General features: G+C 41.5%; 1 protein-coding gene across 3 annotated transcripts in view; it reads left to right on the top strand.

Moving 5' to 3' along the window:
* LOC100762293 (paired box protein Pax-3) overlaps positions 1-12981 on the top strand; it is a 95866-nt gene that overhangs the window by 60482 nt on the left and 22403 nt on the right. For all 3 annotated transcript variants that reach the window (XM_027397332.2, XM_027397331.2, XM_027397333.2), the window contains exon 5: positions 3597-3802. In XM_027397332.2, the coding sequence (XP_027253133.1) occupies positions 3597-3802 (206 nt within the window). The remainder of the gene's footprint in view (positions 1-3596; positions 3803-12981) is intronic.

The following is a 12981-nucleotide window of genomic DNA, read 5'->3' as shown; positions in this document are numbered from 1 at the left end:
TTTTTCTTCAGAAACCAGAGATGATTTTGATTAATTGACCTGACAGTGCATAGCACATCATATTTACTTGGGAGAATTTAATAACCCTAGAGAGTCCCCAAGGAAAACACGAAAATTTCCACATACCTTTATCCTAATGGGATCATAGTAGCAGAATGTGATGGTCAGGGTTTAGGGTTCTCACGGGCAGAGGAAGCTTCTGGAAAGACTTTTATCTCTGTGGAACCTTTCACCCACATTCACTGTGGAAAGAGAAATCAGAACAACAGAAATCTGAAAATGGGGAATGAAAATGGTCTGTGGAAATGAATTGTGTCCTGGGGGAATAGGCAATTTGTTTCTCTAGGAGTGTCGTATTTACAATTAGAACATACATATGAAATTGTGATGACTGTGGGTAAAGTGTGGCAGGAAGTATTTTATATGCTTGGGAATTTTGAGAGGGAAAAGAGCTAATATGGGATATTTGCTAGATGTTCTTTGATTGTCATTCAACATCTGTCAGGCTATCACCTGAGATTAGGTCAGAGATGCAAATTTGAAGGGCCTAGTTCCAGTTACTGAATCCCCAAATGCCATTCTCTGAGGCCGCTGAGTGTTCTTTCTGGTCCACCCCGCTGAGAACCACTGTTCTCAAACTGTGTACAAATCATTGTTTTGCTGTTTAGCTCACTTTTATCAAATAGATGTTCACGTAGGTTTTTATTGGGATCTGTTGAACTTTATAATGTAACATATGACATTTTTATTTTACATGTTGTTTTAAAATCTTCTCACAGTTAAAGGAAGTCCGTTTTTAAAGTGAATACCTAAGATAGGATCTATCTCAAATGAAATAATTAGTCAGGGTAAGTTGAAAAAGCGTGCACACGACATAACACACACTAAATGCACTGTATGTGTATGTTTTGTTTTTACATGAAGTGTGTTTGTTTCCAGGTGTATTTTCCTTAATTTTTCATATTAGATGGCCAATTCACTGCTTCCTTATTTCAAATCTTTATGTGTGCATCAAATATAGAAGTATTAAAATAATAGAACACTTATAACTAAACCAAGGGATTCACTTCACTTTTTGGGAAGTTTATAATTTGTATTAAAGTACAGTGAAGTTTTCATTTCTGTAGGACAGAAGTAGGCTTGAGAAATTAGAAGTACTGGGGACAGGGAGAGGACTCCAAGGTCTGACAACCTGAGTTTGATCTTCAGGACCCACATGGCGGAAGGAGAGAAATGACTCCCGGAAGTCGGCCTCTGTTACTTCCTTACGTGTGCTGTTACTCCAACACTCTTTTTCCCCATGCCCAAATATGTAAATAATAAAAAATAAAGAAGAGCTTAGATCAATGGCTTGGAATGATAGCATGCACTTATGATTCTAACTGTCTGGAGGCTGAGGCAGGAATATTATGAATCTGATGCCAGCTTGGACTACACATTGCATTTGAAGCTAGCCTTGGCTAAGTAGTTGAACCCTGTGCCAAAACAATAACAATAACAAAATTAGAAGTATAGAACACATTTTATTTTCTCACTGCTTGTCTGATCCTACCAGCCTGAGTTGCTAATGAATTACTTTGATGTTTTTGTAGTTTGTATATATGGTGTGTGTGTGTGTGTGTGTGTGTGTGTGTGTTTGTGTGTGTGTGTGTGAATGTGTGCATTTGCACACTTACATGTCTTGTGCATATGTGGAGGTCAGAGGACAACTTTGTAGACTCAGTGCTCTCCTTTCATGTTTACGTGGGTCCTGGGGATCAAACTCACGGTGTAAGGGTTGTGTGGCAAGTGCCTTTAGCCACTGGGCATCTCAGCACCCCAACCTTGATGATGACATGAAGAATCTGCAGTTTTCCTGCTGGTGTGCCCATTTGCTACAGCACATCTCAATCCCTTCTCTGAAGGCCCCCAGTTCTTTGGGGGAGGTTTTAAGGTGCATTTGAATACGCTCAGGAGCAAAGCCACCGTGGCTCCTCCTCATTCATGTCTCAGACTCTGTCCCTTGTGCCACTGTCTGGTAAGGGCAGCTCTCCTGCTCAGTGCCCTGGTCTTGCATGTCTTTGCATCACAGAAACCTATCTGTAGAGATTAACTGGTGCTCTGTTATGGGAATGACTAATTTGCTGTGGAGTCACTAACACTTTTCTCGGAAACAAGGTAGACCATGTACCATCTCTTTCCCCATCAACTGATGGCCTAGAAATGGCACCATTGGTGTCCCAAGATTTTCAAGCCCTTCTTATAGCTTCTTCCTTTAAGAATTCAGATCTTGCTCTTATGGGAGAAGTGGATTGTTCATTCCATTTCTATTTCATTCTCTGGTCCCCACTTCTTTTTCTAGTCATCTGCATATTAAATTATAAATCTTTACTGTACCCCTTATTAATATAAAAAAATAGGTTGCTTGGAGAGAAGTCACAGTAGGGTCAGATTTAGGGTCTTTGGTGCTATGCAGTCATGCAGTATCCTGAAAAGGCTCTAAGCACTGGCTAATGCTCTCTTGAAATTTGTGATAACTTTTGAACAAGGAGCCTACCCTTTCCTTTTTGCTCCGAGCTCCTGAAGCTAATCCAGACTGCTACCGCCTCAGCGGAGACTGAAGCTTTGAACTTCTCTATAGGGTTGCTTCACCAGACAGTGTCTCCCTTTGGATTAGTTCTTGAGATTAACATTAACAAACAGAAATTCTCCTTACAGTGTTTGCCAGTCTCTGGTGATGAGAGATACTGATATTATATATATATAAGACTATTGGAGCCTATAGTGTATGGGAATCCTGCAATAGTTTACTATTACTCATTATTTTTAGATACTAAGTCAATTTTAAAATATTTCTAATAACAACTTTTCCAGTGTAAAGGTTAGTAGTGTATTATTTTAAAATTAAATTTTAAAGTTAAGCATACAAAATAATGGGTTCCATTATGGCATTTTTCTTTTTAAATTTACTTATTTTTATTTTATGTGATTGGTGTTTTGCCTACATGTATGTCTGTTTAACGTTATTAGATCTTAGAGTTACAGATACTTGTGAGCTGCCATGTGGGTGCTGGGAATTGAACCCAGGTCCTCTGGAAGAGTAGCCAGAGCTCTTAACCACTGAGCCATCTCTACAGCCCCCATTATGGCATTTTTTTCATACGTACATGTTGTTAGCTCTCATTTGTTCTCCTCCATCATTAGTAAGAATTTATCAGAAAACAAATTAAAACCTGCATATGGTGGCACACATCTGAAAGCCCAGTCCTTAGGAGAGTGAGGCAAGATTTTGAGTTCAAGGCCAGCTTGGGCTATGCAGGGAGACCATGTTTCATCTATTACATAGACAGATGCTAAGCACAGGGTTGTGGAAACAGAACAAGATGCATCCTTATTTTCTAAGAGCACCAAATAGCAGATAAGGGGGGGTTGCTGCATGGAGACAGAGTACAGGAGGGTCCTACATATCATTTAATAGCCCTATAGTGCTATGTGGAGGGGCTTGGTGTCCCTGAGGCAACATTGAGAAAGTACTTCAGGCTTCCAGTCACTGTGGCTGGGGAGACTTGCTTTTTGATCTAATTTTACCATGTTTTTTGTTTTCCTGCTGTTTTTAGCCTCAGCGCCTCAGTCGGACGAAGGCTCTGACATTGACTCTGAACCTGACTTACCACTCAAGAGGAAGCAGCGAAGAAGTAGAACCACCTTCACCGCTGAGCAGCTGGAGGAACTGGAGCGTGCTTTCGAGAGAACCCACTACCCAGACATTTACACCAGGGAGGAGCTGGCCCAGAGGGCGAAGCTTACAGAGGCCCGTGTGCAGGTACTGATGTCCAGACATTGGAGACTTCCTCAGATCTAGGGATAATCCCACCCTACATCCCCCCATCACATGCCTGCAAGGGTCTCCTCCTCTTGGGAAACATTTTTGATGTTTGGTGATGGGGTCTCACTAAGTAGCCCAGGCTTGTGTGGACTCATAAGCCTCCTGCCTCAGCCTCTTGAGTGCTGGGCTTCTAGATGTACAACACAGCACACAGAAGAAAAGTGTCTGAAATCGAGAAAACCACATTAGCAACAGTCTTAGAGTGAATGAATATCTGTAGGCTTTAGCTCTGGCTACGAGGCTCATTTCATTCCTGTGCACTCATCATTCTAGGATCCTGATGGTGTACCAGAAACTATATGGCTGTTGAGGGTGGTTCCCAGGTTAATAGCAAACATATTTTGAGTTATTATTTTGCACCAGGCACCATTTTAAGTCTTGTATTTCACATGGATTAACTCATGAATCATCACTAAAACCACTGGTTGACATAGTTGCTATCCCCATTCTATGGATAAGGAAATAGAAATGTCAGCTAGTTAAGTAATTACCTAAGCTAACATTGCTGCCTGCTAGTATAGAAACCACGGGGTCTCACATGCTTTGTCCGTTGCCTTTCCACTAGGAAAATGTGCAAAAGTGCATACAGTAGTCCCTTCACTTACAGATTGTAAAGTTCGGAAACAATTATGTTATTTAAGATCATTATGATATCTGATTTTGGTTGTCAACTTGACACATCTAGGAAGAGGAATGTGTCCAATTGAGGAATTGCCTCCATCAGATTGGCCTATGGATATGTCTGTGGGGCATTTTCTTGATTGCTAGTTGATGTAGGAATCTAGCCACTGTGGGTGGTGCCATCCCTAGGTAAGTAGTCCTAGGTTGTTCAAGAAAACAGATTGAGCATGAGCCAGGGAAATTAAGCCATGATCTCTGCTTCGTCTCCTGCCTCCAAGTTCATGCCTTGGCTTTCTTGAATGGATGATGGACTGCAAAGCATAGATGAAATAAGTTTTTTCATTCCCAAGTTGCTTTGGTCGTGTTTATCATGGCAACAGAAAGAAAACTAGGAAATCATGTTTAATTCTCTCTCTCTCTTTTTTTTACATGACTGTGTGTGTGTGTGTGTGTGTGTGTGTGTGTGTGAGAGAGAGAGAGAGAGAGAGAGAGAGAGAGAGAGAGAGAGAGAGAGTATGTGGTATGAATATATGGTGTGCTTGTGTGTGCGGTATGTGTGTACATGTTGTATGTGTTGTGTGTGTGTGTGTGTGTGTGGTCTGTGGTGTATGTATATGTGCTCTCTCTGTGTGTGCTGTGTGTGTGTGTTACATGTGGAGGTCAGAGGACAATTTATGGGATTCAGTTTATCCTTCCTCCATGTGGGTTCTAAGGATTGAACTTAGATCAAGCTTGGTTTCAAGCACCTTTAACCAGCTGAGCCACTTCTCAAGCCCTGACTTATTTTTTCAACTCTTAGGAAGTTTCTAGAAGAAGCTATTTAAGTTAGCATGTTTCTCTTGAGTGTACAATAATGTTTTCATAAACAGTGGTGGACTTTCACTTCAATTTTTGGGTACATTACCAAGGACTAAGGAATTTCCAGAACTCCTTATCATCCCAGAAGTTGATTTTCTCTGTAGGGAAATGCCATGTGACACATCCAGCATTTCATGTTCAAAGTCAGGCTGGTACTTTGTCAATGAGTTACTCAGTTGTTGACATGGTCCCTTATCAACACTTTCACCTGTCCAGTACATTACCTTGTCTATTGAAACAGCATCTTCCAGCTGCAGAGTCTAGAGAGAGGGACTGCTTTATTCAGCCTTCCATATGATCTGTCATACCAGAACAGTCAAGGGGTGAAGAGATGGACTAGTAGTTCCTGAAGAGAACTAGTCCAATAGGGATAATGAAGTCACCCTACAAATAATCACAAACAAAGCAGATGTGTCAAGTGCCAATAGAAATGCATTGTGCGGGTGTCGGTAAAGAAAAGATGGGATCTTGGAGAAAATAAGAAAAATGTAGGTCAGATATTTATTTGTCAGAGATGGGAAGGGGAACATCTTCATCCTAGGGCACAACAAAGGGCCAGGGTTTGAAGTGCCTGGGCTACATGTAAGATGACCACTCAGTTTCCATCTGGGCATTCTGGAGAGATCAGAGACTAGTCACTTCTGGTTGGAGTATGAGTAGAGGAAGGGAAGGAGAAGGATGGGTGCAGAGCCAGGCCCAGGACATCCTGTGAAGGCTTAGCTATCATGCTGTTTGGCTCCCATTCATAAAGAACACTGACGGCTGTGGCAAGAAGTAGATCATGGTATTGGCAAGGCTGGGATGATGGTAGAAGGTAGGCAGCTGTTGTAAGAGTTTCAGGTGAGTTGGAAGGGTGAAGAGAAGAGCCACAGACATACCAGGTTTCTGGAGACTGACATTGGAAGTACTGATCTGGGGAGATTTCTCAGTGGTTAAGGCACTTACTGAGCCACGATGAGATCTATAGCAGGATCCCCAGAACCCATGTAGATGCTGTTGGGCATGGCGGCATGTCTGTTATTTCAGCCTCAGAGGGAGGAGATGGGGCATCACCACAGAAAGCTGGTTGGCACCAGACTAGTCCTATTGACAAGCTTTTCGACTGAGAGGCACTACCTCAGTGGATAAGGTGGAAGAGATTGAAGATGATTCTGAACATGAATCTTGGACTTTCACATGAACATGAACACAGATGTATGGACTTCTCCATGTGAAACATACACAGACACACACACACACACACACACACACACACACACACACACACACACACACACACAGAGAGAGAGAGGGGGGGGGCAGTTGAATTCTTCTACCCATTTCACTGGGACAGAGTGCTCCTCTGCACAGGACAGAAACCATCTTCTTTAGCCATAAACTAGGATGCTTTTACTCTGTATCCCAGTGAAATGGATTGAGGGCAGGAATAGTTCTCTGATCCTGTAATACTATAGCCACAGATATAAAATGAATCAAAAGACATATCACATCTATTTTGCTTCTGTTAGAGTCCTGTAATTGCCCAGTTTAAATGCAAGGTGAGGTCCAGTGATTTCCCATTGAATGTCCACTCTATTTCAGTTTTTAGCTCTTGTGCTTCATGGCTGGCCAAGCCTGTGTACTGATGGGCTCTAAAGACTGATCCCTAATCAGTCTGAATGTAGTGTGAATAAAAACTAAACTTCAGAATGACGAGACAAAGAAGAGTGAAAATCTGAAGCATGTTCATCCTTGCTCTATCTCATTCTTGTCTTTGCTAAAAATGAAGAGGAGACAGAATAAGTTTCAAACCCACATAGCTTGTACAGTCCCCAATATTCTCATCTGGCTCAGTGAATGCCAGAGTACAATAATAATAGCCTATTAACTTTCAGAGGACATGGGATCAAACCAATAAAAAGAGGTTCATATTTTTCTATATGGTCACCTCCCCTCCAAAGCAGGGCCCTCATTAAAGTAACAGCTGTCTTAATGTGGCTTTAACCCGGTGACTCTTTACATTCCTTATGGCTTCTTTAGCTCCCTTGAGACACATCATGTCTTGCACCAGGCTATGATCTACAGCCTAACAAATTCCCTAGAACAACCAGCATATGGATCTTTTACTTAACCCAGCAGGAAAAAGAAGCGAGCAGTTAATCACTGATTAAAATGCCAGCAGAAAATGCTGGAGTCCTTGGGAAGAGCTGGGAAAGCGGTAGCTAAGTCAACTCACTTTGAATGATAGCCAGAGAGTGTGAGTTACTTTAATTTGGGGGCACCTGGGAGAAACCAAACCTCAAACCCTCAAAGCCCAAACCATGTCTACATTCCATGTTTTAGCCCGTTGAGGAAAAATATTTCCAGTCTCTTCTGGATAGAGATGAAACTAAAGCTGTAATAACTTAGGTCTTTGTCAGAGTTGCATAGAAATTCATTTGGACACTTGGGTTTCTCACTGCCAAATCTGAGCACACAGCAAGCTAAGATTCTCTGTTGTGCAGTGAAGGCTCCATCTAGAAATAATGTCAGAAGAAGAGGAAGGAGGAAAGAGGAATCACAAGAAAAGAAAACCAAACAAAAAAACCAAAGACAGATCAATTGCTGATCTTTGGATAGCTGTTCATAAGCAAATAATGGGAGCATGAAGGTTTTATTGAGACAGAACTATTTGCAAATATTTATGGCATGCAAATATTTTAGCATTCCATCTCAGAATGAAGTAGGCAAGTTTCTTACTGTCAAGAGGACAGGTACCTGCGGGAACAGCATCTGACCAGAAGATAGGAGGTGTCATTTTTGGTGCCAGTTTGCCAAGAATGTCTTGTTGAGCTTGGACTTAAGTTTTGCTTTTTTTAAAGTATGGGGTAAATTATATCAGGTTATCTCAGTCTGGGTTCAAGGATCACCAGGGTAATCATGGATGGATTTCTGGAGATCTGGGAGATGTGTGTGCATGTTTACGTGAGTGTGTGTACGTGTGTGTACGTGTGTGTGTGTGTGTGTGTGTGTGTGTGTGTGTGTACACATGTGTCTGTCTGTCTACACAAGTTTTAGCTTTGGACAGTGTCTCAGGATTTCATATTTTCAAATATCATCTCTCCCATATCCCCAAACTGAAAGCTACTGTGAGGGGCTATATAGGTGGTTCAGTGGTTATGAGCACTTGGTATCCTTACAGAAGACCCTAGTTCAGTTCTCAACATGTACTTGGCAGCTCATAACACCTGTAACTCCAGTCTCAGGTGACTCAATGCCCTTTTCTGGCTTCCTTGGACACCAGGCATACATGTGGTGTACAGACATACAGGCAGGCAAAAACCCATACACATAAATAAAATAAAATAAGAAAAAGGAAAAAAAAACCCTACTAGGCAACAAGATCTTGCAGGACCTTCTATAGTATAAGTTTGGGATTCCTAGAAGAGCCCAAAAGAGTCTTAAAGTCACCTAACATACCTCTACAGTTTGGAAGGTAGGATAGGTATAGAAAACCCTGACTCCAGAGTGGAAGGAAATTGAAGTCCTCTGCCACTCTCCACAGGAACTTTCTCTTGATGTATCAAGATGCAGATGACTGGGCTTGCATGTGTCATGGACCTGTGACATGTGTGAGAACGTGGCTGTCCTCTTCCTCTGCCTGCTCTCCCTCCATACATAGGCTAAAGCTGGGGAGCAGCAAGAATGGGAGGAAGGGCTCAGGAGAGCTGGCACTCGAAGAGGAAGGAGATGGGAGGGTTCAGAGAAACCAACAGCATGTCCTGAAGTTACCTACTTGGCCTACACTCTCTTTGGCCTGGTAGCAGTACACATCACAGAAGCTAGTGTTCAATGAAGCAATTTACAATCCAGTGGAATTCTCTTTCAAAGGATGGAGTATTATGTTTTCCTTCCCATTTTTCAAATTGCATTTGAAATAACCCATCTGGAATAATGTAGGTTAGACTGCCTTTGAGGACAAACCAAAAATGTGAACAAGTAATTTATTGATGGGTAAAATTAGGCTCACACCACGGGACAATTAGCACTAATCCATGAAACTTGGAAGCAAATTTGACCTAAGCCACCACTCAAGTCAAACTGGCTCTCAATTATTTGAGGTGTTCTGTGGGCACTTCTCTGTTTACTCATTGGCACAAAAGGCTTTGGCTGTTGACTGTGCAGTGAAGTATACCAAGCCAGGCTTTAATTAGGTTTTCTGACAAGAGTCCACGTGAGCTTTTAATTTAATAGTATTTATTGAACACTTAATATCTCCTAAACATCCTTTTAAGTGCTTTGCCACATGCCTGCAGTAGTTTTATGTATTTCTCAATTAGCAAATGAGAGCCAGAACTCCACAGGCACTAAGCAAAGTGTTCAAGGTCAAAGCGGTGGCAAGAAGCGAGCTAGTGTTTGATTTTTGACGGGTCAACATCCTGCCTAGCTGAATAAAAAGCAATCCTGCATTTCCACTGTGGAAGTACTAATTTTCTCCACCCCAATCCCACACTCGGGGTTGAATCTGAACAACTTGGTTACTTTACTCACGGAGGGAAATTTTGTAAAAATTGTATTCTTATTTTGAAACCCATTATCCTTTTCACCTCATAGTTATTATGATGTTATAGGGAACTTTTGAATGGTTTGAATTTTACTCCAAATAACTGTTGGATGTCATAATATTATGGAAATCCATGTGAAAGATTATTTTTAAAGAAGTTTATTGATAACTCAGTAGACAGGTAAAGACGAGTCAGGTTGTTATTCAATTGAAATAGAAACTCGATTTAGGGGAATATTTAAGGTATTTGATATTATACAGACAATTACAGGCAATTAACTGTATATGATAGGAGACTATCAAGCAATGTATGCCTCCTGCCCTCACTTGCTTAGCATGTTAGCAGTGATGGGAAAGCCAGAAGAGGTGATGTGGAGAGAATAAAATTACATTGATTATAGATCATAGAATTATACTTAACAGATATGTAGCTGACTTTGTAAACCTTGTTCTTTCTGCCTTATTGGCAAAGACATTCTTGGAACATCAGACGCCAGTTTGTTTCTGTTGCTCTGGTTACTCTTTTCAAAATACGGAGAAATATCTGCATTTTTTTATGTGTATGAATGTGTTGCCTGTATGAATGTCTGTGTACCACACAAGTACCTGTGCATGAGGAACCCAGAAAAGGGGTTTGTATTCCCTACAATTGGAATTGCAAACAGTTGTGAGCCATCACGTGGGTAATGGGAATTAAACATGGGTCCTCTGCAAGAGCAGTCAGTGCTTTTAACTGCCTAGCCATTCCTTCAGCCTCTAATAAGGCAACACTGCTAATCATTGTAACAAAGTTATAAATTCTCTCGACCTGTTGGGGATGGAGCCATCCTGTGTTATGCATTCACAGGATACAGTGGATTATGAGTTGATTGCCTGTTAGGAATTGATAATTCAATGCTACTGGAGGCATCTGAGTAGAGGGATTGTTTTTCTTCTTCAGTTAAGTATAGGGTGATGACTACATTCCAGTATCCCAAGCTTGGTCAACAAAGGTATTTAAAATAAAGGTCATTTCAAGGGCAACTTTTCTTTTTCCAAGTGGAAATTGAAGATGCTTCCTGAGTTTCGAAACAGGAGGCAAAGGCTAAATCCCATTTTCAGCATTAGCGCGTTTTCCCTTGAGTATTGCATCTGGCTGGAATGGGTGGGTCTAGAAGCACCAAGGTTGGCATTAGCTAGGTTATTAGAAACCTCTGATGAAATGGCCAGAGACAAGTAGGCCGGTCCTCCTGGCCTGGTTTTCTCTAGAACAGCACTCTGGATATAGGGAGCTTCAGTTTAAACATTAGGACTATTTCTTTGAGAACCCCCCAACTTCCTGTTGAAAGTTTATTTTTAGTAAAGATTTACTTCTTAACTATCTTTTCTTGATTTTTTTTTTCATTGTAAGGACTGAATTTGAACCTGAGACCTTTTGCGTGCTAGAAAAATTCTTTTTTTTTTTTTTTTTTTTCCCCTGAGACAGGGTTTCTCTGTGTAGCTTTGCAGCCTATCCTGATACTCACTCTGAAAACCAGACCAGGCTGGTCTTGAACTCACAGAGATCCGCCTGCCTCTGCCTCCCAAGTTCTGGGATTAAAGACGTGCGCCACCAATGCCTGGAGCTAGAAAAATTCTTTACCATTGATGTGTACTCCTAGCTCCTTCCTGTCAGTTTTTTTTTTAAATTGTAGCTATAACAGGTACTATACAATAAACATAAACATTTTAAAATAAACCTCTCATGGGTTTATGCTGCATCTTCAGTACTTACTAGTATCAGTCTGGAAAAATCAAATGAGCACAAACTTCAAATCCATAGCCACTTAGTTTGTTTTGGATTCTGTCGTTTGATGGTAATTGTGGAAAGTGATGATATTTGTTCATCATTATTTGAGCAAAGATAACCTCTACATTTCTTTTTTTCTTTTCTTCTTCTTTTTTTTTTCTGAGACAGGAAAAAAAATATAGCTTTGACTGTCCTGGAAAACTCACTTTGTAGACTAAACTGGCCTTGAACTCACAGAGATCCACCTACCTCGGCTGGGATTAAAGATGTGTGCGACCACACAGGCTTTAGATTTCTTTTCAGCTTTGGTTTATGCCATTAGTAGAATGGCTTTTGACACTGTGGTATGCTGAGCTTCATGGAGAGCTTAGGCCTAGCCAACCCTGTTCAGTCCAAGCTGGCTTGCTTATCTAAAGCTTAGAGAAGACCACGGGAAGAGAGCTGGGCAACAAGCTTCAGCAACATCAAAGTGCAGATCTCTGAGTGCTTCATGAAGGGTGCACTGGAATTCAGGGTGGTGACTATGTGAATGAAGTCACCTCAGATCATCTAGGAGTTCACTTCTTCCAGGGTAGCACAGAAATCTGGAACTCTGTGGCATGCAGTTGACTTTAAGCAAGTGATGGAACAGCCTTCCTTGAACCAGAAGGGTCTTTCAAACTTGCCTCTTTAGCATGCAAAGTCTGACTACAGTGGGTGGGAGGCTAAGTACTTTCAAGCATGAATTCTCACCCCTAGGCTCTTCCACTAATACAGAGGATGCCAAGCTCTTCCTTGCTTTTCTTTCCATGACACTAGTGGCAATTTATTAAATTAAGTAGATCGATAACTCAATTACTTATCAATATGGGAAAACACTGGATTACCTTATTTTCCCCCTGGAAACACAAGGAGTATTAAGAGATAATATTTGGGGCTGGTGAGATGGCTCAGTGGGTAAAGGTGCTTGCCACCAAGCATGATGACTGATGACATGAGTTCAAGCCCTGGAACCCATAAAGTGGAGGGAATGGACTCTTGCAAGTTATCACCCGTGGACGTTCTAGGCAAGGACTTTTCCAGCCGAATTCTCTTTTCTTAGTCAGGCTGGTCACATCTTTATATTCTCTAATGTGACCCCTATCTAGAGAGATACTCCTTGCGACAATTACACCCAACTTTTAAAATGAGCAGAAACTTTGTCCTCACTCTAAAGTTTTTCTGATTCTGTGACTTTCTAACCCAGAGCTTCTGTGTCCTGTGAGCAATTCTTCTGGGCTCTGTGAAGGACGCTGCCTGAATGCCACACTCCCATCACATCCTCTCCTACCCCTTCGACCTCCAGTGCTATGTGTTTCTCCCTGTTAA

This window comes from Cricetulus griseus, chromosome 2 (assembly GCF_003668045.3).
Source record: "Cricetulus griseus strain 17A/GY chromosome 2, alternate assembly CriGri-PICRH-1.0, whole genome shotgun sequence".
Lineage (NCBI taxonomy): Eukaryota > Metazoa > Chordata > Mammalia > Rodentia > Cricetidae > Cricetulus > Cricetulus griseus.
This window is presented reverse-complemented; position numbering and strand designations above follow the sequence as displayed.